At 35.1% G+C, this 27810-nt stretch overlaps 1 protein-coding gene across 1 annotated transcript in view; it reads left to right on the top strand.

The window, feature by feature from the left end:
* Positions 1–27810, top strand: part of LOC142978695 (protein sidekick-2-like) — a 216288-nt gene that overhangs the window by 70552 nt on the left and 117926 nt on the right. Inside the window, exon 2 of the mRNA XM_076123220.1 lies at positions 25741–25908. Coding sequence (XP_075979335.1) covers positions 25815–25908 — 94 coding nt within the window. The 5' untranslated portion in view covers positions 25741–25814. The remainder of the gene's footprint in view (positions 1–25740; positions 25909–27810) is intronic.

The following is a 27810-nucleotide window of genomic DNA, read 5'->3' as shown; positions in this document are numbered from 1 at the left end:
TTTGATGTCAATTAGTTATTTCTCCTAAGAATCTACATCAACGTAATTAGAGAAAAGACCAAATCTAAAAAACATGGTATTCTTTTAATAACAACATGACTTATGTTTTATTGATATCTCTAAGAGTAAAGATACTGATTAAAATTGGTTCTCACGAAATGTTATAGCATGGACATCAACATTCTTATTGTTTCTTAACTACTCGCAAGCTAAATCGTACGGGTTTCCTAGTAACTACATAAACGCAATACAAAGTACACATATGTACGTCTGTCTATCTAAGTACAACACATGATGAAGGCTTCATTTCGTAACACATAAGATGACACATGTTGTTGTAAGCCGGCTCGTTAATGAGCCGATGTCACTAACTACATACTCGTATTACTACGTTACATGTGTTGTATGGGATTATCAAACTATATGTATGTATTACCTTGAGAAATATAAACATACTATTTGAAGACGACAACTAGTAAACTTTAGTTGAAAAAAAATTCTTACTTTGAGAGATTTATGGTATGTTGTATGGGTAACAATGAAACAAAGGATACACAAATCATAATGATTGATAAGTCTCCCACTCAATTTTATTTCGTTTAACAATTTAAAGCTGTACTCAGTAACACGCTAACACACTTTACATCTTAGCTTACAACACCAACCTCTTTCAGTCGCCGTCGGGTAAAAATACAAGGCTAACGGGGAGGGGAGGGCACCCCCCACTACACAACATTCCACTTATCCGACAACTTATACAAATGGGAGTCGTACACATCTAATCCTATTCTACCCAAAGCGCGAGTGTTTGAATACGAACCGAATGTCCGCTTCGTACCGTTCACAATATACGCGCCCATATTTTTTCTTTACTCCAGTTTAATGTTTGTATATAACAGCACTTTTTATGTATGAATAAACCAGTTGTATGGCCTCCTTCTTCAACATAATGTACTACAGTTGTGTATAAAAGCCTTTGTTTCTTTAGCTCGCAAAAGCGAAGTTCATGTACCGTACAAATTGTTCTACAAAACTTTATCGTGCACTTTCTAATACATCGAAATAGGCAATCAGTGCGAGCATTTGCGTAAAAAATTAAACGTTAAAACTCGAGACTGTCGAGACTGTTATTAATGTATAATAGAATACGGGAATTAACGCGAACACGCATTTTACCTTAAAATGCCTAACGTTTCGGCGCAGGTTGCACTCGCCGTGGTCCCAGGCAGACTGGGCTCCAGTTACGCATTTTAGACATTTTAGACGTTAGGCATTTTAAGGTAAAATGCGTGTTCGCGTTAATTCCCGTATTCTATTATACATTAAGCATGCAACGCGAGAGTTTAAAAGTTATGAGACTGTTATTGTTCGTAATTTGGGTAACGAATAAAAAATACTACGTCTTAACTTTTAACAGTGTACCTGTAAAAATACAAAGGAGACGGAAAAATTTACTACTCCAGAACATTCCATTAGAATATCGATGGGGGAATAAAACGGGATAAATATAAAACGGTGGGGTATAAACAACGCACGTAAATTCAGATGTGCGATAAACCGTGGACCAATATCGGGGGGTGAATCGGGGCGCGACAAATTCTCGATCGCGCGATAAAGCGGCGTGTGGGCGCAATATCGCGCGGCGCCGACAAATAAACCGCTGTGCAAAGACACTGTTTGTTCCACGCGTGGAATTAAGCGCCGATACCATTGAGTGTTTGTATCACATGTATCAGCTCTGCATCTCATAGAGAACGTACTTTTTGGTGTTTAAAGACAGTGTGTTTTCATTGATCGTTATCTATTGTACGTCGCGTCGTGCACAATGGTTATTTCACCTCGTGATCGCCTCAGAACGTCGTGATCCGCAGTCTTATGCCGGATTACGGAGCAGGTCATACAGTATGTGAGCTTTTAAATCGATACAACGTTTGAAAAGTATCAAAGGATAGACTTTTCCATCGTTAGGTGACTTTAGTGATGCATATTACTACCTGACGTAATAAAATGTACTTAAACAGAGATATCGACTAAATACTATTTTATGACGGAAATCACCGGTTCTAGATAAGTATCGGTTAGCTGTCTAGTCGAATTTTAAGGCCCAGTATCACCACTGTTCAATATCTGTCAAATATCACATGGAATTTTGACAGTTGTTGTCAATCACACTAACGTAACACTTATTCATTAGATACGGAACAGCCCTTGACAGATTTTTTCACTGTCACTTTATCCATGGAATAAATTATCCGTCACTAATTTGACTGCCTCCGTGGCGCAGTGGTTTAGGTCGCCACGCCGCGATCACTGCGTCGGGGGGTCGCGGGTTCGATTCCCACACGGGACATTATTTGTGCGATGTATGTTTGTATAAGTCCCCGCGACACAAGAGCAATTCTTAGTGCGGGCGTTGTCTTTATAAAAAGTAAAGAAAAAAAAACGCGAAACTAGCCCTCAGGCTAACTACCTACTGTACATAAGAACAAAAAGGCAGTATCGTTCTAATACAACAAAATCTTCTAACTACAGTGAAACATTTCTCCAGCAGTTTGCGTTAGGAATTACATATTTTATGAACCAAGTACACCTAAAGGCCTCAGGTGGCATGTTTTGACAATGGATTCCACGAAGTAATGCTGCTGTAAATCATTTAGTACATTGATTTACAAGTAATTGTGCCTCAGATTAATTGTTCGGAATTATTTACATTGTACTCATTTGTTTTAGAACTGATTGCTGAGAAATTGTTGTCCAAAGAGACTAGATAATTTGTTTGGTGATTATATTTTATTGTAGTTTCTAGGCAAGTTAGTCGAGTGGTCTAAGTATTCTTCCACGCAAGTGGTCGTGGGTTCAAATCTAAACCACACAAAAAACTATGATTTTTGAGATTTTGTGTGGGTATATAACGAGTGCTTAGAAGTATAATGGAAAAGATATACGCAGATCTTATCAGTGAAGTTGTTCAAAAAGGTCAGGAGCGTAGGTGGTAATCAGAATTGTCGGCTTTGTATGTCAAGAAGTATGTTGTGGTACTATAGAAGTTACAGTCTGAAGTCTTTCCTTACGCCTATTGGAAAAAGCAGCCTAAAAACCTATTAAATTATGCTTGGTACGATATTTCTTTGTAGATTTCTTGATAAAAAAATCCGATGAAGATCTGATTTGTTAACCTAATTTAAAAGTAAGTAATCAATAGAAGCCTTAAGCGTTGTAATCAGGAGACCATTTTAAGAAATAGTACAAAATATATTATTCTATTTTATAAAGAAATTGCTTCTTGCGGCTATTACCTTACGATGTTTTATAAAATTAGTTTTAGAATTTGTGAAATGTGTTACCTAAGCTAACAAATGATTTTTCAGAGAAAAATAATTCAGACTGCAATTTCGCAAATACCTTATAAATACGAAAGATAGATTTACTTCAGTTACGCGTATCCGTGCAGTTGGAGCAATCTAGTATCGAGATTTTGACATTTAAAATGTACTACAAAAATCGTTTTAGAGGGGCATTTTCATACCAATGGCAAGGATGTTGTCGATAGTGGTATCGATAATCGCGCTTCGGCTTCATTAAATAAATAATAATTAAAACATTTTTTAAACTTGGTTCAAGCTTGACTATCAATGCAGTTTTTCAGGCAAATCTTATTACAATGACTTTTCTGAATGAACTTTATGATCAGAATTTCACTATCTGTGATTCAGTAAGATCTCAGAAAATTCCTCAGAGATTAGAAGCGCACTCTTATGAATATAAAAAGGTATATAAATGTTAAATGCGATAATAGAATTGAGTGTAATGAGCGAATTAAAATACAATCAAGAATCGCTTGTGAACATTAGGTGAGGAATATCAAGTGGAATTCGTTGTTTTAGTGGCCGCACACTGATTGGAATGACTTAAAGCAATTATGTACTTTTTCTTTTATAATTTCGCAACTAATTAACCCGAAAGGTTTGCGTGCAAACTTAACTTTTCAACGTTTATAATGTTGTAGCGCGATTCTGTACAGTCGGTACTGTCGAGTATCGAAATTTTGACATTTAGAACGTACTGTCAAAATATTTCCTACGACACCCGTCAGAGGCGCTGATCATATTTTCATACAAAATTTCTTGATGAAAGGTCGGTTGTCGATAGTAGTAGAGAATCGAGCTATTGGTCACATGTTGATGGATAGGCGGGCGGCCGATTCGAAATCGAGACGTCATGTCATGATTAATTCTTAAAATGCGTATTTATGGAGTCACGAGAATTTTTACCATTTGTATACATAGTCATGACCTTCCTAAATCGCGGTTAGCAATGTTACAGAGATGAAATAATACGATAAAAAATTATAAAAGAGATATGATTGTCAAAGAAAAAATATTCTTTGATAAAAAAGCGTGTTTTCGAACTAAAGTAAAATACGCCAACGATTTGTTCTACAGATTATACATAATAGGTACTGTTGTTAGGCAAACGATCGCCCACATTTGAAATAGTAATTTAACTTTTGAGAATTCGTTGATTGATAGACATAGATAACCAATTGGTATAAACTTTTCCCTCCCACGCATATGGTCAAGGATCAATCGACATCGCTACGTTATGTGTGTATTAGAAATACTTAACTATTATTTTAATTGTGAGGGAAAACATCGTGGGTACCCTGTAATTCTGCTGTTTTTTTGAGTTATTCCGTTCGGATCCCCAATACTGATACCCTAGTATTTTAAAATTATTTTCTATTCCGGTCTGATCCCCTGACTGTCTATTATCACATTTTTAGGACAGTCAATAACAAAATATGTATACAGGTTCTATTAGATTATGTTATAGAATTAATATATATACATATATATATATTTTTATTAATCTCATCTCTATACATTTTGACCCAGAAATCTCCAAATCTTTCTTAGTATTTCAGGAACATGCAGTCTATTTAGATTTATTCATTTCTTTGGCTAGCTCAACAGTTGAATCCTATTTATTTATTTGTTTTATTTTTTTTACCCATTACTGTCCCGCTGCAGGGCAAGGGTCTCCTCCGAAACGAGGGGAGGGGTTAGGTCTTGAGTCCACCACGCTGGCCGAGTACAGGTTAGGGGACGTTGCATGCCCTCAATAAATGTATTAAACAAATTTTAGGCTTGCAAGGTTTCCTCACGATGTTTTCCTTCACCGTAAGAGCAAGTGATAATTATTTCTGGCATCGTTGCGGCAAAGTCTGAAGCTTTTGTAATATATTTACCTGTGAAATAGGCTGTTGGTGTGTGAATGTATTGTCTATTGATTCCAAAGTAACCAATCATTGATGAGTTAAGTTCGTGATGTCGTTCTGAGAAATCGGTTATTAATGAGACTGTATTAGTCTTATTTCTACACTGAATATGATTACTGTGATAATTTTATATCAGTATTTAATAATTGAAATTTGATGTTTGTTATTTGATTTATGTTTACATTTTTTTTATTATATCTTTTTTTTCAAATCCTAGTTTTAACAAAAGATCATTGTGCGATAATGTGATTACTGTTATAATGTTATATAGGTAGTACTTCTATTTCAAAAGACCAAATAATATAAATCTGCGATGATTGTAACTCGAATCAGTTTTTATTTCTATAAATAAAAACTGACTCAATACTTTATAAGGCTTTTTACCCATAGATGAAACTAATGTGTATCGATAGGATTATAAACCCTAAGTTATATACTGAAGTCCGTCAACTTTTTGAGATATTTAATGTAATACCTACACTTAAAAATGTATAAAAATACCATATTTTTACCAAAACTGTTTTGTATGAGACTCACAAAAACTCAAAAATGGCACAGGTCACTCTTTTTTTTTTAACTGATTTTGATCAGCGTCTCTTAAAATAACCCAACAGTAATCGACTAACAAACGTTTATATCCAAAAACCTTTGAACTTCTCTTTACAATTTTTTTTTATAAAGTAGTGAATAACATCTGTTTTTTATTGACTGTACTTATCCATTAAATATAGGAAGGGGATCAGACCGGAATTAAAAAATAATATTAATTGGTAGTGGATCGGTTTGGGGGATCAGACCGGAATAACTCGTTTTTTTAAAGGTCTTCAAGTAATGAAAAATCTCCAACCTGCAAGTAGCAGTTGTACTTAACCTAACTCTTATATTAAAATATAAGTAATGACTCAAGTATTTATTTAAAAAGTGCAATGAAAATAAATAAATTGCAATTATGGATACATTTTATAAACCAAGTTTGCGTGACGTGACACACATTCGTACAAACAATAAATAACTTTCACAGTTTCATGTGAAATGGAAAACATTTAAATAAAACACATTCTTTACTCCGACTCTGTCACAAAATACACAAGTATTTACTTGCTGCTTCATTTGTTGGTGTTTTTCCCGGGATTTCTGCACTTTTTCCCGGGATGTGCAGTAGTCTAATAAAGAAAGTTAGATTCTTAGTAAGATTTTTTTGAAATTACTTAAGATTAAATCACACATTCTGATATAACACGAGAATTGTTAGTATAAAAAAAAAACAAATGCACTCATAATACAACAACATTTTAGTTAGCACTGACTGTCCTATTAGATTAAATACGTGTGAGGCATCTTTTTATCATCCTTCCTGTAAATTTCTTTTATCAATCTCCTATTCCAGTAGGTAAGCCCTTAAGTGTTTTTTTAACCGAAAAAATATAAAGCAATTATGTTCGCGCGAAAAGCGAAACAATTCGTTACTAACAATAGCTGTGCACGCGTTTAAAGAGATTGCCAATCAATCCCGTTAACCCGGGATTATGAACCGTGACAATTTAACGAGAAATGTTCGTGGCACGGGACTGCTATTGTTTTTATTTTATTTAATTGTAGGCGAAGCTTTACCGATCATTACGATTCGTTCTTACACAACGATTCACAAAGAAATATCCACGAATCGGTTTGCACTCATTCTTTTGTTGTAAAACCAATTTATTTAGCAGAAAAAATATCATCAGACTCTCGAGGCTGTAATAAAACGCAGAGTAATCTAAAACATTAGTATATTCAGCGCGGCAGGTGCCATTAACGGATCCGCTAGAGAATAACTGTGTCCAACTCGAGTAGTTATTTTCTGCGTGGATTTATTATAGTCGAATTCTTGGAAGGGACACAGATTATATTATTACTTATTTCGCACAGACAATAAAGTCCGGTGTTCCCGGGGGCGACATAAAACAAAACCCATTAGAATCCCGTAAAGTTACGACCCTATAAAGAGTTCTCCGTCATTAAAACAAAAAGTTAATAATCATATGATAATTTATACGGAACAGTGTAGCATGCATTTTAATTATGTCGGTAAGTTCTCAAGTTGGTCCATTCCGGGACGGTTATCCGGGAGAGTGATAAATAGTTCGCCCAACACTAAATCACACCTTTATATGAAATGTTCAGAATTACGCTTTCACTATAAAAGCTATTCGTATGAACGATTGCGGCGTGTTAGTGGCGCCGTTATAAATGTTGCATTAGTTCACATCTAGCAGGAAATGTTTCAAATTTATTATACACGTTTTTAAAAGCTTGCATTGGTTAACACACTTTATGAACACGAGTGATTTGAATAAACGTATTTAGTTTTTACCGCTATTCAATTAAATTTTCACGTACACAAAGAGACTCGTAGATTTGCTACCAATGTGCTTTTTACCAATACATTAAGCCAACATTTTCCTTTCAATAAAACAGTAAATATGACTATAAAAAATGTCAACTTTGTTTTGTACAATTTCAGAATTCGAAATACACTTTAATTTGTTGCTTAAGAACGTTTGATTTTCATGCTATTAATATACTCACATATTAATTTTCTTTAACAAACCATCTTACTTACAAAGATAGTGTTGCCAGTGGTCTGAGCGCAGTGTCCGAGCCGGTCGCAGTGACGTAATCCGATTAATTTGATTGATCATGGCTTCGCCAACAAACTTGCGGCTTCCACTGCGGGAACACCCTTACTTATTATAATCTAACAAATTGAGGATTGACTGATCGACGCTACACGCAAATACTCTCTTTCTTTGTGTTAGCTTTGATGTTTAAGGCTTGCTACACACATATTCGGGTCGTCATCAATAGCCGAAAATGTGAAGATGAACCCGATTGGTACAAGCCGAACAAGTAAGTAGAGTCGGTTTTATTCGATAGATCGAATTGCCGGACCGTTTAGGTGTGTAGCGAACCTTATGTCTTGTGTTCATAATTTATATCACAATATTATTATAACCTATGACGATAGTAAGTTATACATTAAGGAAAGTCATTGTTATATAAATAAATCTCTACATGAACAGAACCGCGATTAAAACTTCTAAGCCGTTTTTCTCCGTTTTGGTTTTGCGTGATTTAGATAACAAAAACATACTTTTATAATTTTCAGTACTAAATGTAACGTATTGAATACAAAATTAAATATAGTATATAACACACCACACAACTACTACTATAGTTACAAATTCATTAGTTAGAAAAAATATTTTTAACGATTATTCCTGTCATATCCGCTTTCATAACCTATTCATCACGCGTGTTTTAAATTGTACATTTTTGCATGAATAATTTAAATAAACGCAAAATATCGTTTTTTCAGGTCAATGAACCAAAATGTTCTAAATGACCTGCATTTGGCAGTATTTTCGATTAAACTATCAGCTGTACAAAACACAGACATTTTCTGAACAAAATTCCTTTACAAAACATATATTTTCATTCGACTAGCTATCACTAGCCTTTGTTCTACCAGGTGTAAGGAAACACGTTGAACAAACGGCACTACGTTTACTTTGCATTACGTTGCGCGCTCTAAGTGTTGGACAAACAAAGGGTGTCGAATATTCCGCGCAGTATGCAGCATGCACCGTGTAATGTGCATTGTATCGGTACACGGAGCAGAATAAGTTATTACAGACACGCGATATTGTTGAGGCCAAATAGGATTTTGGTTCCACCATTTTGAGTGCCAGAGATTTTTGCTGCAGCTATAAATATGAATGTATGTCCAATATTTTTGTAATATTATGGCCTGTACCACCACTGTAGACTGGTGAAATAAGTTTGGTTTAGTTCCCAGATCGGGCAAAATGTGGATATTTCCTATTCCTGTTGAAATGTTCAACTGCACAGGAATTTGGTTAAAGAACCATGTACCACGTATATGACATTAGGTTCGCCCTATTTCATTTGGACCAATCTTGTAGACTAAAAATACTATGCCGATTTCAAGAAGGTACCTACTTGTTAAAAGTTTATGAATTAAAACAAGACTTTGACTTTCATTGTTAACGCCAAAATGTGTGTAAATATTAAAATTCCACAACCCATGCTTTTGCCTTCGGATGTAAAAAGCGTGATTTCATCAAAAGAACACACAATACTACGTGTCCAGTAGTCTCTCAACTGGCTAACTCCTCAAATCAAGATAGTCCAACAATACGACCCACAAACTTCCCAGAAGGTTTTATCACACCACCACATATTCCGCATCAAAAGACATTTGACATAAGCCAATCTTGCTCGAAGGCTTCTAATCAATCGAAACATGGCGGCCATTGTAGAGCCTTTAACAGCATATTGATCATTGTTATATCGTACTGAGTAAATGTTCCACGATTCTGTGATGGAATAACTAAATGGATGGTAAATGGAATGCGAATTGTGTTTTAGTGTTCGACGGTACTATTTGAACGTTATATTGCTGTTCTGTAGATAGATTTGTCGACTATTTGTAATAGTTTACTAGTGTATTGTAATTATACTATTATTTTACTAAATTAGTTATGTTAAACATGTTATATGAGTGTCTGTTTGTGTCTTACGCTCTCTCGCTTTATAATAAAAATGTTATGTGGAAGGTTATGGACCCGGCTTACATTTTTACTAATAACTATCCACCCAGTACCAAATTACTGGAAAGTTAAAACACCAATGTAACACTCTAAATAACACCCTAAAAGACTTTCAAAATCAAAATTAACCCACTTTATTCATAAATTTTACTGACCCAAAAATTCATAAATTTTAGTTTCCATTTATTATTTCGCAGAACATACACAGTTAACAATATTCAATAACGATTTCACTCAATAAAAATTTAATCAACTTTAAAGCAAAAATCAATAAGCAATAAATCATAATTGTAAACTTAAGCAGCCCTACACTAGTTATAAGAGTAAGCGCACGTTATCGGCCGGAGTTACCGCGTCGTATTTTGTACGGCCTCGCCGCGCCGCCCGCCGCGCGTCACCGCTAGGCTTCACTCGCGCCGTTGTTGATCGCACGGAAATATCGTGTTCACGTAACTAAATAACTTTACTTATGAACAAGGTAGTTGTTAGGTAGAGCTTTAAGAGCGCTATATAAAACTGTAACAGTTTATTAATTATTGCTTAAAAGTCAGGGCCCCATATAATTAATAAGTATAATGAACTTAAATGTCCCGAAAATGTACCTTATTTATTTTTTGATGATTTGGCCAAGCCATAGCCTTTATTTCAAGACTCACATACAGGTAGCCTACGCCTAATATACTTACCTGTTTTTAAATGTGAAAGCATGTTTGTTTTTATTTTCTTTCAGGCCAGAACGACTTCAACAATGTTGTTAAAGGCCAGCGTTAGCTAATATTCTGGTAAAAAAATTATTCCAATTTATTTCTGAAAGTAAAACCGCGTGCAAGTTCTTGTATATAATAAACAGGAATAGTATATTACGTAGTCATTTCATTGTATATTCACCTTAACATACGTAAGGCGATTTATCGTTGGTAATAAGGAGTTTAGGGAATAAGCTAAAGTTAGCTTTAAATTATGCCTAGGTGATCTAAACTGTCATAGAAGTTGATACTTTAATCATTTATTATAAGCTACTAGTTGTACTTGTTATTAGTAAATTAACTAACTCAAACTAGTGTTTGTGCCTAAATTTATAATCGTGATAAAATATGTCCTCATTTATACACGTCGCGAACATGGAGGTTTACTGGGTTATAGAAAAGAAATGTAATAATTAAGTTACACACGTACTTTATTTGCATAACTCCACTTGCTTGTTTGTTATTTTATATACTTGTATTGCAAACACTTTTGAGCATATTTTCAGGTTTTTTGTAAAAAAAAATAACTTATGCACTTTTATGTCGTGTAAATTATCAACTTATCAACCGAATTTGCAACTTGCCGTGCAATACAGAGTTAGTTTCGTATTCATTATAGGTATAATTGGGTAAATAATTTAATTAACAATTAAAACGGGCAATTAACGAAATAAACTTTGTATAACTATTTTGTTATAAATTATGTTTTATTTTATAACAAAATCTTATTTAATACATTCATAATAGCGTTTTAACTAATTAATAAGCAGACTCTTCTAATGACTTCACAAAAAACATGTCTTCCACAATACTGACAATGACAACAAACATACAAAACACAGAACGGCACAAAATCTCATTGTAACAATGTAACTGGCAGTTGTAAACACAGTATTAGTCGGGAGACGCGGCGACCGCAAGCTGTCGTGCGGTGCGCGCTGTCTCTGCGACTAGGGCTGGAGCCCGACAGGATGCGAATAAAAACAATTACGTTTGTTATTAAGAGTATGTTCTATGTGAATAAGTTGTTTAAGAATGTAATGATATGAAAAAAAAAAGAATTAATTTATATTGTATCGCGATTTTCTATAGTCGGTATTAACGAGATTTGAGAATTTGACATTTAAAATGTATTGAACAATTAGAACCTACAAAATCCGCTAGAGGCGCTGATCGGGTTTTTGTGCAAATTTTCTCCGTAATGAACCGGTTACCAATAGTCAACAGTGATGGGAAATCTTTACTCTGTTGTATAAGTTTAAGTGGGAAGAAAAAGACCACGTTTTGGTAACTTGACCCGTGCGTACCTAGAAAATGTCCGTATATTAGTGTTTACCCTCATCGCGAAATTGATACAAATCTGCCAAAAATTGGCTTATATCAGTGGCAGGTAACAGGTTACAATACATCGAAGATTGCACTATGTCATTTAGTAGGTAATATGGGTTTTAATTAAGTACTTTTATACCTTACCTTTACTCTCTTCGTTTGAATAAGGGTAAATGCGCTTATACATTCAATAACAAACGTATAAAGAACATCTAAGTGCATACACCTGTTAATTCTTAAACATTGCAACACATGAATATTCTAGCGAGTGAACCGCAACGACCGCAGAACTGTCTTACAATGCGCACTGTCTCTTAGCTGCGAACTAACTGCACTCAGGGAGCGCGCAATGGGAATTGAATTAGGAATTTGCATACACTGTAAAATAACTGACGCTGCTGGTCTTATAATACGTAACGGAGTGTATAATTATGTAGATATTTACTGAGAAATTTAAGTGTGATTTTGTACTGAGCGTAATGTGAGAGCAGATAAGCTTGTAATTTTATAAATTACAGTTACTGTAAGGTGCAAAATTTTTGCAGTGTCATCTTCTCCACGAGTAATCTTGAAAGCGTTATCTCCATCTATAGAGCAATACATACCGGCTTGTTTATAGTTCCAATAACTAATATTTTTTATTAGTACCTTCTAGTTTTAAACCTTATTCTACCAACTAAGCAAATATAATGTAATTAGTGATATCTGTCGAATTTAATCTACTTTTAATTCAGGAGCTTAAAAGTAAAAATAAATATTTACTTCCGGTAGGCTTAACGATACTGGTAGTAAAACCTTTTATTAAAAAACCCTATATAAAACCCATGTACAATACTTTGACATACCCTATCACGAAACTATCCAAAGTTACACTTGCCAATATTACACTTCATACGAAAACGCCCTAAGCGCAGTTTACATAAGTAAGTAGTAGAGTTTGACCGCGGGTCTGTCGTGTCGGTGTAGTGCAGTGCGCGGCGTCGCTTAGTGGCACGAAGTATCGGCCAGGGCGGCGCGTGGGGACCTCCACTGTGATTGCACACTCCGTGTTGTACTTACTATTGGCTAGTTTGTGTGTGAATCTTTAACTGGGGACATTAACTTGGCGGGATAATGGTTGTGGTTAAATGTGGTTTATTTTTGAGTTATACTTTTACACTTAGGTTTCGACGTAAACTGTCTGGCTACGATATCGCGGTGTAAGCTCTAATTTGTCTTTTAACTCATATAAAATTTATGAATAATGTACAATTGTAGTTCTTGCGCCTTGTAAACGACCTAAGCGTAGTTTACATAGGTAAGTAGTAGAGTCTGACCGCGGGTCTGTCGTGTCGGTGTGGTGCAGTGCGCGGCGTCGCTTAGTGGCACGAAGTATCGGCCAGGGCGGCGCGTGGGGACCTCCACTGTGATTGCACACTCCGTGTTGTACTTACTATTGGCTAGTTTGTGCGGTGAATCTTTAACTGGGGACATTAATGTGGCGAGATAACGGGGATATTGTGGTTCAATGGTTATTTTCAAGTTTTACTATTATATTGTATATGATGGCTTTCGACATAAACTGTAAGCTGTACGGTATAAGCACTAATTTTTTATTTACTCAAATACAGTTTCGAAATTGATTGGAAGTGACAAAACACTGTGTAACTAATCTGAGCTTATACGATGCTTATTAATAAGACGGAAAGTGTTGACCGTTGTAAATACAAACTTAGCTATACGTAATTTTTTTCAAAGCTGCGAGACTTTAATCTTTTGTTTTGGTACCTTCTTTCATTTAGTAATGATATGTTAAAAAACTATATTATCTTTATTCATATCATAACCAAATATGCAACACTATAAGATACCGTATCTCTTGTTCAAGTAAGACAGCTTATCAAAACCCTAAACCACCAAACTGCACCCGCTAACATTCCATAACACCGAATCTGCGTCTAATAACAGCAAATTTCGTCCCAATTCTGTTAAATTTCGCCCCCACTTCGGTAAATTTCGCCCCAGCACTATTAAATTGTGTCCTGCACTGGTAAATTTGTGTTCGTTAATAGGTTTGCTCTACGGCAATGCGATTACAAATGAGAATTATTGGAAAGTGGCCGCTTTGTCGCGGGCCCGATAGATACCGCCACTAAACAATGTACCGTCGACAACAAAACTCACATAATACAGGCAATTTCGATATTCCCGTAGATTGTAACTTAGTGTAGTATAGAAGCATAATTGGACAATCTTAAACTTTTGAAATTAGTTGGCGTTTTATAGCTTCATTTAAAGTTTTTATTTTAAAAATACGATTACAATGATAGTTATTTCACTAGACATAATGACTTTTGATATTTACGTGAATAAAGTTAATATTTGACAAGCCGTTTCAGTATGAAAATGATTAATATATTTGTATAACCATCAATTAGATGGGTACAATTGAAAATAACGTTATTAAAAAAATATAATTATAATAATGTAACTTATTATTACCATTTGTTCGCGACTGTACAATAATAATCGTGTGTTCCCGATACTGAATATTAAATTGTATTCATTGGTGATAAGTTTGTAGTATTGCCAGTGTAGAATATTGTCAGAGAATTTATAGCACATTTTAGTTGGAAGCCACGAGGTAAATGTATGTATATTTATAAATGAATGCAGGTATTATTAGAGTGCCTGTATAAACTATTATATGTACGAGTACCACAATTAAACACGGGATTTTTTTTAATAACACGAACATTTTGAAAGAGAAAAGGCCCTGACAATGGAGAAAAAATTGAAGAAAATGTGAATCTTACAAAAGCAACTCATTAATTATACAAAGCCGAAAAAATCATGACACAGAACTGCCAAGGCATTACATAGAATACACCCATAACGCCGAGTGTTCCTTGTACTCGAATATTTCAACACTTCACTGGTAATCGTCTCAGTACATCGTGTCAAAAATTTATAATATAAAATGAGCCATTACGCTTCTCTTTTGATGGCTAACGCTAAGCCGAAAAATTAAATTCAAAATCACCGCCTGAACGTTGCAAAGGCTGTAAACTTTATTTAACAGGAGGCTTTGGGAAATTCCTTGAGTCGTCGACTTGTTTATCCGAGATGAAAGATATTATGGCCCAAGTGGTAAGCGAAGGGATTCACGATAAGTATCCCTCACTAAATAATGTCGCGACAATGTTTATTTGCATCTGTTTGCCGACAGAAGTAACGGTTTACACGTACATGCGGAAAAACCGAGAGTCGTGAACAGATTTGTTTTTATTTTATTTATCATCGGTTTCACGTACGGTATATTTGGAATTCAAATATTGTTAGCGTTCATTTGTTCAGTACTGTATTTTTTACATTTACAGAATCAAATCATGCGAACTGACATCCAGACTACGTCCATTTCACGTTATCTCTTGATTGAATAGCCGGTCCGAAAAGAAAAACTTTTTGGAGCAATAAACACAGCTAGCAGGATTTCTTCTCGATCAATTTAACTTGGATATTCAGAAACAGAGAGCAACATAATTTACGTTTTCATTCGCAACGCTACACAAACAAACCCGAGCTAGTTTCCATTATTCACTTAAGTGCAGGACATTTCCGCCAGGCAGGTAGGTTCGCGGTTCGTCTACCACTTCCACCAGGAGCGTATACAACAGCACCGTTGTATTAAGTCGTAAATTAATTTCACGTTCATCCCACCCCGGCCCGGCCTCGCAGTAATGAGGTGCACCCTACTACTATTTACACATATTTCTTTACAAAACTCCCCGGATAAAAACGCAAGAGAAAATGGTTTTCAGCGAAATTTAGCTGAATCTCTTTAATCCTGTTTTACAACGGGCCTTAGTTCATTTACAAACGGTGCAGATAAGCTCCGTTCACATTCCGAATATTCGTTTTGTTGATCTTTTTTAGATAAACGTGCCTTATATCTGTGCATTTCAGTTGAATCTCTACTTCAGCCATAAAATGCGGTAAATTATCTGCTTCAAAACATTTCGTACGATCCAAATCACATTTAATTTTTTTCTAATTCTGTTTACGTTAGGATTGGCTTCGCTATTTCTCTTTTATTCAAGCTTCGCTAAACAAAATTCAGTTTTCTGTAAAATAAGTTAAAAGAGCCTGTTACAGCCTTGACGGAAATTCAATTTAAGAAAATTCTTGGTTATACCACTAGTGAATAGGAGGAAAAATATGTTGTAAAATATTTCATAAAAGATGATTCAACAGAATAATTATCGTTACACGCGTATATTTCTGTTCGAAGATATCAATAGGAAATCCGTTTATCATATAAATTAATGTACGAATTAAAAAGGGCGGGATACGTATAAAACATAAAGCAATTGTCCGAACACCGTGTAACAATTGATACAGGCTAATTACTTGCGAAATTAAATCAAGGGAACGAGTTAAAAGGACTGAAATCGCATTAAAATCCAAAACGACACCAACAAAAAAGGTTTTAACTCCAATTATTACCCATTCCGTATCTGTCTTACACGGGACCGGCAGCAAAAAAGGGACGAGGGGACAAAAAGAGCCAGCGATAATGGTCCCACGCACTACCGACGGCCTCAGGCCATTTTAGGGTTTAGTACAATGGGAACGCTTGAACGGTAATCGACGTTTTATAAGAAGCACTACAGAACGGTTACGTCACCGCGACCTTTTCGCTGTACAACTTGATAGCCTTTGTGTTGGTCTCATTAGAGCCACTTTGGATTCTCTTTCAGCGGGCGAGCCTCTATCCGATAATGCAGTTACGACAGATATAGGCTCTTTGAGTGGCTTCAACAAATTTCTCGGTTGTAAACCTTTTTTATACCCTTTGAAGTCAAAGATTTCGGCAAATAACAGTTTTATTTAAATCTGCCATTGAAATTCATTCCAACAAGTCGATCTGAACGTGTTTTTAGTTTGTTTGAAAGCCGCGTCTCACGGATCTGTACGGAGAATTTCACAAGTCGTTGAAGATGTTTTGTCGCCGATGAGGCGCCAAAATATAAAAAAGCGCGACGAAAATTGCTACACTCATCATCATTACTCACACCAGCGACAAAAGAAAGACTTCTAGACTTGGAGGCGTAAATTTGATATCCGATCAAACATACATTTATCTTCGCCATTTGCGGGTAGACAGAGAAATTTGATAAGCGCCACTTGCAAAAAGCACCGATTTACTTAATGCAAGATAAAATTTAGACATCCTCACGGTAACGGTGAGGTTGTTCTAGAAAATTCTCTTTAGAAGCAGAATATTCGAGCACGAGAGGGAAGCACTCAACGGAACGCTAATGGCATCGTTTTAAAAGGAAACGAAAATAATAAATTATTGACATCATCTTTTCTATCGCGCCTTGGAAATTATTTATTTTATCTCTACAGTGTTAATGCCGGTCTGCGCTCGTTGGAAATAATGCTCTTTGCATCGGTCAATGAAATGGAAACAGATGTTAAATGTATGAAATGCTGATGGAATTTCCGATAGCGGTGAGATTTATACCGTGTTTTTTGCGTATATTGTGAACGGATTAATGTTGCGCTGCGAGTGCCCGGCGCACACCAATGTTCAAACTTTTGAATCGTGAAGCATAACCATCATTTTAATGGACATTCTAAATTATTATTGTTATGTACTCGTAGATATTGTTGTATTGGTGTGATATTTTTGTGGGAGTTTTAAAATAACATTCGAGTATCGAATTTAGTGTTGGTTAAAATAAAAACCAAAAACTTTGCAATTTAATACAATGTGTGATGTTGGAAACTCAGTAAAATTTGTAGTCAGGCTCACGCGGTAAAATAAATGTGCGTACGTAATTTCTCGCTCATCAAACTATAGAGGTAAAATGTTTGAAATGATATATTATATGAACTATCAATTTATTATTGTATAATTTTGCAAGTCTTGAATATAAGCAAACAGATACAAAACACAAACTTTCCATCGTCACATGAACAACACATACGAAAATTACAAAATCAAATCTGTAACAGAAACAGACGAAGTAGCACTAAACTTACAAACTCAAAACTGTTCAGTTAAACTAATTGTACAATACAAACAATGCGGCGACCGTGTGGCCCTAACGATCGTTGCAGGTGGAGCTCGGGACTAACAGGACAGATACAAGTAAGTATACAATACGCTCGCACAAAGGAGGCATCGTATGAGATAACAAGGGGAGAAGTACCGGCCCCATTACGCCGCCTTGAGGTACTCCACCCTTTAATGAACGCTAGGACACCGCTAAAGTGAAGTGTTCTTGTTGCTTTAATGGTTTTATTCACACGTTTGATGGGGCTTTTAATTACTTTATAATAATAAAACGTGACATTAATGTTTTTGTGTTTCTTCGCGTGGCGTAATGTGTCTAAGGCTTGTGTGACGTCGTAATTAACATGAACAATTTCAAACTTGTATTTTTAGTGTAATTACGGCTAGTACGTTGAGCAAGAAACGTCGAATTTCGGGCTCGTTGTAATAGTCACGGAAGAATACATTCTCGTTGACAGACGAAAATAAAGAACATTGGTGTGCACGGACCGTTGCCAAGTGGCGATTGGTGCAAAGACCCACTGGCGACTAACAATAATCTGGCTTTGGCACGCGTCCGACTGCAGCCCACGCCTGGATATTAAGCTTAGCAATGTGATTTCAGGGAAGTACGAGTAACACTTGTGTTTTGGAACTGAAAGAATTGCGACCATTCAAGCTGAATCCTAATTTTATTTTTTCTAAGTGAAAAAGTTAGCAGTTACTATTGAAACTTGTTAGATAGTTTATATTAAGTACGTACTTAATCGTTTAAGAGTTAAACACAAGTTACGAGATGTGTTGTTTATGAAATAGCTCGCCATCATAATACCCAGACTGCTGGAGTATATAAATTCAATATTATAAAACTGTAAACAAATTAAAAACATAAACAGAGCAGCAGCTGCCGTGATAATATATTGGACCGATCCCGATATTTTATTACGCATTAAAAGTGCGACCGTGTTCTATCACATGAAAATTAATTCAAGTAAACGATGGTCTCCAAACATAATACTTGAGCAATTTATACGTGTTTGCAGCAAGTTTGTGAGCAAAATAAATTTATCGTCAGATTAGTGCCAAACTCACTCATGGATCGATTTAATCACAGGCCTCTTCAAACTAATGGGTGAGGCCCTCTTAATGTACAAATAGGCCGGTCGGATTGTAATCTGGATAGAGATTAGGTAGGGATTGAGGAGGTCATCGCACAGCTCGCCCCGCCGCCCGTCAATGTAGCTGCGTTGTTGAATTATGGTATTAGTTACAACGTCGCCGCTATGGTCACTCTCATGTCAACTGATTGCGTTATTGATGCGCGCGGAGCCATCTGACAACACATTGATTCATATCAATCTCAAACGACCGTCTTTGAATTGATTTGATTCAGTTGTCACATTGATGATAACTACATAAAACAAAGGTCAATTGAAATTCTTGTTGTAGTGGTGTAAACCGGCTAGTGTTAGAAAAGATTATTTTTTATCTATCTTCAAACAATCTTAGTTGCAAAATATTCTGTATACCGTTTTGGTAAAAAATAACCACTCCTTCTCTACTCCAAACCTCTTGAATACCTAATTCTTAATTAGAGTTTGAAGCTGACTTTGTTTTCAAATTAGTTTATAAACTAAGATTATGCAATAAAATCACATGAGCATTCATGAATAAATACCTTAAAAACTTTTAAAATGATATTACAAATAGCTAGACTTCATTAAAAAGTTCTTCAAGATTCTGTTTCATGAGATATAAGGCAAGTTTTATGAAAATATAAGTACTCGTTATATTCAAAAGAGACGTACAACATAGTTCTGTAGGGAGCGACATTTTCTTTGCGAACTCAGTATTTCATTATCTTATAAAGAATCTACGAGCGAAATAAACGACACGTTTAGTTTTTGTTTTTTATAAGCCAATTTATATTAAGAATTTTGTGCCGTGGAACTTTAAAAGGAATGAATCAAAGACACAAATAACATTCGAATTTAGAGTACCTACGAGTATTATTGAATTACAAAAAAGCTATATACCACACAGTTTCAGTTTAACTATCAAGACCTATATAGCGAATCTTTTCAATTATTCGGGGAAATAGATCCTGGCAAAAGTTAAGATTTTCAAAACATTGTTCTAAAATCTACATCACTTGATAAATGTGTCCATTGAACAACAAACCACAGTCAAAGTTCTAACACGATAACCGAATATGAGTTTACAGATCGTTTGGAAATTGATTGTAAACTATGTTAATTATTCCGCTGCGACAAAGGGCGTTCAGGAACACCGAGTGCCTTTGAAGTTCAGCGTATTAATGTCCTTATGCTGAGGACTCGGAAGTGTTCTCTTAATGTGTCTGTTCATAAAAGCTTTTAAGACGTTTATCCTCTCGATAAAGGTATTAAGAATTCTTATTCAATGAAGAGATTATTCTTAAGGAGTTGTATTGATGTCAATACGGGACTTTTTAAGAAATTATGACTTATTTCGTCAATTACTTTTGTTGGATTTTTAAATAGGAAAAAGGCTTCACGTCAATGGTTTGGTAGATTTCATAAACCATTAAGCATCGTTGAATGACGCCATTAAAATGTTGTGTGTGTTTAATTTTCGCGTTGAAGTGTGCATAACCATTAAATTTATTTTCTCTCTGTTTTACTTATTTTATATTTAAACGTTTTAAAACAGAATATTGTTAAATAAAATACTATTTAGACCTGAAAGTTAGTACATGTTTAAGTAATTTCAGAAATTACAAGCCGACGCGTTCCAAAACTTTAAGTAACACAAGTCTGAGACGTTACAAGTTACAACTAATCGACTCAGATGTACAGGGGTCAGCAACTTTTAATTATCCTTGTACTTAATGTAAGACTCTGCTTCAAATTCTTTCCACTAAAACATTCATTTACTAATTAGTGGAACGAGTGGTGGATAAAAAACGTCCGCTGGCAGCCGGAAACAAATTGTTTTAAAGATGAAACCCCGTACTTTCTTGCCCGAGTTCCTAGCAAAGGCTAATGTCAGTACTTTTAAAATTCCACTAAGAAACAGGCGAAGGTACTCAGTTTCGTTGAATATAATCATTTTGGAAAAAATGTTCCACGGTTTTTGCTCTCTGAAATTGAAATTCTTCGTCAAATTAGAGAAACGATTAGATATATTAATGTTTATGAAGTATTTTACATAACAAAAAGGCCTCGCTCCAGACAGCCTTGTGGTACGGTTCACCTTTTTCTTTGATGTAATGTGAACTTATTAGACGCGCTAGATTGGAAACATTACGTACTGCGTTGTCTGGCGAAAGTAATTTCACACCACCATTAAATGTTTCATAAATATTGATATCGTTCTTAATAATATACCACTTACAAAGGATTCGGATAATAATATACTTTTAACAGCTTATTCAGCTTTGTTTACTCAGGTGATATCATCCAGGTCACGGCTTAGTACGTTTGACCGACAATTATTGCAAATATAAGCAACATTATTTATTCAAATAGAAAATAGACCAGTACCAGTAGACTCGTACAATACAGCTAGGACGATGCGATGTGTACCGTGTGTATGAAGAGTAAGCGGTGCGTCTTCCCCATGGGAAGGAGACATGCAATTCCGTGTGTACTTTATATTGCGAGAATAAATTTTCCAGACATTAAAAATTCAAGCACCAAAATTAAGCGGACAATATAATGTTATTACGAGCAACATTCCCAAAATATATGGTAACGTTCCGCCATCGCAGTGTACTCGTTTACATGGCGACATTGGTGACACTGCGCGTTCGCCAACGCGCCCCCCGGGGCATGTTTGACAAATAGAGATCTCGTGCACCGAATTTGGCTTGAAAAAAATTGTCGCGGAACGAGCTCACGAAACCTATATCTACAACCGAATTACTTTGACCTGCCTCACCCCCTCGGATTCAAGTAACGTCGGCAAGAAACGGGCGGTCGTACGCTCGCTGACAGGTCACGAATTTCTGGCCGTGATACGTAGACTGCAATAAAGTAAATTGCGAGCATTTGCTATACGTATTTGGTACAACGAGGATCTTTATGGCGCCGATAATGTTATGGGCAGGTAATGTTCTGTTTCGAATGTACGAATGGACGTTTCATTGTTTTACGATCGTCTTTGTGTTCTGTGTATTCCACAGTGTGACGTAAATGTAACGTTATTAAGATTTACAGGAGTATTAAAGATTCTGCTTTTACAAGTACTTTAATTATGAGCTTCCAATAACGTTTTATGGTTACCTGAGTTCTAATGTAGGCTAGATGTAGATTAGGTTTTGATAGTACGCCAATGCGGAGTCTATAAATTTCGATTCAATGTTTCAGATTATTTAAATGAACTATCGACTATGAAATTGTTCATTTGAATTTTAATCAAACTAAGCAACGATAATAGAAGAGATTTAATATTATTACCTGCAGATTTTTCTTTTTCCTAGCAGTCATTTATATTAAAATGTTTCCTTAACTCCTACTTCATAGAAAATAAAGTTCTGAAGAAAAACTGTACATAGTTAATCATTTAAACTTGTTCAATCTTCGTTTATAATGAAACTACTTCTGTGAAGATTGTACGAAATCCATCCATCTTGGAACTAGGCCACCTATCTATTAGAACAGTTAATTAATTGATCTCTTTACTTTGTTTTACTAAAATTGGATATACGGGATCGTAGGACCCATTATATAGAGACCCTATTATCCTGGTGTAATAATTGGTAATTTCTGGGAACAGATATCGGGATATTCCAATAGGTAATGTTACAATGAGTGAACCCATTTGTTTATAATACGAGTAATGTTTGATTCATAGTTTATGTTAATTCTGTTTACTTGCTTTTCAATGTATTCAGTGTTTTGAGTTCTATTGAAATTGTGGAAGGTTTAGTTTAGTTGGGGCTTTTGCTAGTGAATTATGTAATAGCGAATGTGCTACAAATTATAGAAACGTAAATGTATGTGTTTATTATTAGCTGCTATATCACTATTTGTTCGTTTGCCGGGGCGCGGGCGCCGTGAATGGTTGAATATATTAGGAATTGTATTATTAGTAGCAACTGCCATTTACAATTTGGACTGCCATGCATGGATTCCAGAAGTTAAGGCACGTCTTTATAAAACATGTTGGAATAAATTAGTGCGTATGATGTGCTTTATAATGATAAAAAGGAACCTTAGTTAAAAAAGGACTTTATGAGCAAAACCAACATCCTTTTCTACACAAAGTAAGCTACTAGCTATTTCAACGACAATACCATCACTACTACAATTTCCTTCTATACTAACATGTTCCTATTCAAAGGTAACCTCGTAGAATTTTATCTTTCTCTGATACACTAGTTAGAGAATCTGTGCAACGTCTTATATCGAACATATGTACTTATTGAACTTCTTCAAGTAAAATCACGGTTTATTTTCTTTCTGGATTAGCTATCTTTTATACGGGCTTACAGTGTCACGTATTCCGTTGCTGCGGTCTTTCTGTATAGAACTGGATAGTGGAGAGTTAAGATTTATTTTAAAATGTTACTGCATTTGCTTCACTGATTTGAGTTAGATTTAGATAAAATGTTTTTGTATCTGCGTTTAGTAATATACTTATATTTACCGTTTTTCAAGTTTTATGTATTTTTAGATTATATTTTTCAAATTAAAATTAAAACATACTGCAGGTCAGGTGGTCACAACCGCCATACACATGTGTCCGTAGTGGTTGTGACTTTGAATCCGATATAAAACTAAAAACAGTATTTGAGCAGAAAAACATATTTTTTAAGAAAGCTGTTTCAAGTTAAATTCAGAACATTCTAAGCAAAAGGCACATAATAACCTTTAATTTGTTCTCGAATCGAATGCATGCAATACCATAAAGCCCACTCATTGCGTGTGCACAAACCGCTACAAATGATCGTGAATCTAGCAGCCACTTGCACTATTACACCGGAGGAATGCCACGGCGTCATCGATTACACCTCGTTAGTGTACTCACTCATGTGCTCACTCTGCGGTGACTATCAGCTATTCTCATATTAGATCACACTTTGGACCTAACTAGCTTTTGCCTGCGACCTCGTCCGAGTGGTTTGTGACTTGTCATTGAATTTTCATACAGTAGCAGCTATAACTAACATAGAAATAAACGTTTCAATGAAGACAACTTAGAAAAGAAATAAGGCTCAACTTAGAAGAAAAACGTGCTGGCTAATAGCCACTAAATAGTGGATAAACTCGTATAATCCGAAATTTGTTCAAAAGTTCTCTAAAAATAGGTTTTAGCTGAACAAATACTGATGTAGTAGATTTATTAGAGTAGCGTTATAAACGAGCGCGCGTGGATGAATGTTTGTTACTCAATCACCGAGTAACGACTCTACTGATTTATATAAATTGTTTGCGACTTTTTCACATCAAATACTTTGTACAAAGAACTAGAATTATGTGTGTAATGTTATATTGTAGTGCAACATTTTTATTTAAAATGGTTATTTGATAGTTTAAGTTCAGAAAGATACCAGGTCTACTGTTTAAGTTCGAAGAAGCTAGCATATACTTTCGCAAGTCATCTTAAAGAGCTGTCTCCGTACATCAGACAAAATTCAGTCAAAGCGAAATTATACATCACTACATAGTATAAAACAAAGTCGCCCATTTTGTCTGTAGTCCCTTCGTATGCATAAAACTTTAAAACTACGCAACGGATTTTGATGCGGTTTTCACTAATAGAAAGAGTATTTTCTCCGACAGGTTTTTATATATAATTGAAATACATTGAAACTATATTAGCTGAGTTATAGCGATTTATGTCCAAGAAGTCAGAAAAAAAATCTAATTGAAGATTGCATTTGTGCGTGCGCCGCTTATACCGTTGGATACAAGTAAGAACAATGTATAGCAAAAACATTGGTCTTTATTAGTTCTACAAAAAAGTCCGCGATGACATATATCCAGCTTTTTTATTTAAGTCACAAAAACTACTTTTCTGTATTAAAAAAACATTTAATTCGTTGGGTGATGTTTAACTGGTGATATAACCAATAATACATATATCCTTATCAAAATAAGTAAGTTCATCATCACGAGCATTTAATTTAGATTATTTTTGCAGTTTACAGTGTGTTATTTAGACATATAGTTTAGGAGATATCACGATATTAGTATTGCGGCACGGTACGGGCCGGCCGCGATCGACCGGCCCGTACCGTGATACCGTGATCGGCCGGCGACTTTGATCTATACATATAAGACAAAAAAAAATCTGTACATTACTTAAATATTTTTTCCAAAAACTGATAGGGGGGGCGATCAAAGAAGAGTCACAGAAACCAAAAAACATTTTAATATTTTAAACGCGGTTAAGGGAAAGAGAAGTTATTGTGAATTGAAAATTAGTATCCAATATGTGTTGGTGCGTTGACTGTATTTGTCGAAGTAGCGGGATACACGCAAACGAAGTTGCGCGGGTCAGCTAGTTGCGTATAAAAAAGAAAGATACTGCCCTGGATTAGATGGCTTATGGATAGCCATAAACTCACCATTTTTCAAAATCATACTACATTTACATCCAGATAAATATGGACGTTCTAATATTACTTCACTTTTTATCATAAAAAATCTACTATTCTTACACAAAAAAAAAACAACATATTGACTGCCTAATAGGTCGAAAACAGAAGAATATTATTTATAAAATATATATTTTTACTTGCAGGTAAAACCGCAGTGATGTGAACGAGTCGCGATGCAAACGTGACGAGGGCAGGCACCGGGCGCGATGACGCGAGCATGAGTGTCCTCCGTGACGTCACCACCACCATGCTGCTCTCCCTGCTGCTGCACTGCTTCTGCGTCGCCACCACCGCGTCTATACCTAGTGGAGGTAAGTTGGACGACAAGTTGGACGACGTGTTGGATGACATGTTGGATAACATGTTGGTTAATGTGTTCGTTATAATAATATCAGATGCCGATACTTTTATAAAAATACCTTTTATTATTTATATAAAGTATTTGGTTTGAGAGCGCAGTCACAGAGATAACAAACACGTTTAATACAAATTTGGATTTACAACAATGATCTTTGATCAACAATTTATGAAAAATGCTTACATTTTTTTCTCCACTGAATCAGTTAAATTAGATTTTTGTATGCTCAAACAGCTTGATATCATTTTCTTTGAGAAAAAACAAAGAGAATAAAGACAGTAAACTTATAACGAAATGTAATCATAAAACAAAATTGTCTTGATATTTTCTCTGTTCGGTAATATTGTGTGGAGCTCACTCAGCTCGCACGCGCTCGAGTAATACACGACAGACACTGTGACACTAATGTCAGACACAAGACGACTCTCGACACTAATTACATTCGGAGCATTTCAAAGGGTTTTTATTACAGCAGCAACTGTAATTACTCTAACTCAACTCACTGATACTAAGCGGCCAAACTAAATTAATTACTTGAAAACTAATTTATATTTAAAGATAAGAAAACTAAATGATAACTTTGTGCTCTTGTATAATAAATATTTCAACTGAAGTTTTAACAAAAATATCTGCAAGTTTAAGAGATAAAGAAACTTGTGATATTCGCGGAGAGAATCTCGCTAAAATATTCCCTTAAACCCGGGCCATAACTTATTCTATTCGGGAAATAAAACAAAGACCCCACTATTCGGAATGGAAATATTTCAAAAAACACGTTCTATTGCGCGTTCAGAATGAGGTGGAAAAAAGATGATTCGTTGTGAAGCAGAGGTTTAGCATAAAATTGTTGTAAATGGCATGCTAGTAACTCGGTAAGTTTTTGGTGAGAGGCTCGTGAGTTGCCGTTTATATAAAGTGTTACATCTAGACGGTGATATGATACATGGTTAATTATTCAAAGAGACAAAACGTACCTGTGGAACTGTGTATGAATAATTTAAGAGTTTTACATAAGTTCCGTTGAAATTTCAACGCTTAAGTTCTAAATTGTGTGGTATAAACTAGTGTTGAAATTATTTATTTTTACAATTTTTCTTCGTGTACGCTTTTACCCAAATCAAAATTAATAAAGAGCTGAATGCTTCAAATAATATCTACACTGTAATCATAATTAAATGTGCCCTTTTCAATTACTATTTGAGCACTAAACGAATATAATATTAAAGATATAATGACAACTTTTGTCAAAGCAAAATAATATCGAAACAAATTTGAAGAATGACGAAAACAAATAAAGACTTACTTTAGCTCAATGTATTCACAAAAAGAGAAATTGGACCACAGAATAACCTCTATACGTCACAAGCACGCGCGTAATATGTCAGTTGGCTTTCAAGATGCATTTAAATTTTCTTACTCTGTGACAGACGCCCTTCAGCGTAATTTACATAGGGTCTTTCGAAGACGCAATAATATGAATGCTTTTTTGAAAGATATTTTAATAAGTTTATTTCTGAAGTGCTCAGAATAATTTAAAGGTTCAAAGGCAATATTAATACCATTATTTTTTCTTGCATTTAGTTAGTAAGTACTAGCTTAGATTTTTAAACGAAACCCTTATTTAGGATATTTCATGTATACCAAAAAAGGCTGGAAATAGTACATATTGTTTTACAGGTCAAATGATGCAATTAAATTTAAAGCGGTAACAGAAAAAGCATTTTACGTATAAAATAGAAACAATAAATATTGCATTTACTGATTTCCGGGTAACATTCAAAATATAAACAGCTCTGTGAGAGCATGTCATCAAAAACATTCACCCAGCAAAAACACGTGAGAATAAAATCAAAAA

The sequence above is a fragment of the Anticarsia gemmatalis genome, chromosome 15 (assembly GCF_050436995.1).
Source record: "Anticarsia gemmatalis isolate Benzon Research Colony breed Stoneville strain chromosome 15, ilAntGemm2 primary, whole genome shotgun sequence".
In the NCBI taxonomy this organism is placed as follows: Eukaryota; Metazoa; Arthropoda; class Insecta; order Lepidoptera; family Erebidae; genus Anticarsia; species Anticarsia gemmatalis.
The sequence above is the reverse complement of the archived record's forward strand: the minus strand, read 5'-3'. Positions and strand labels throughout refer to the sequence as shown.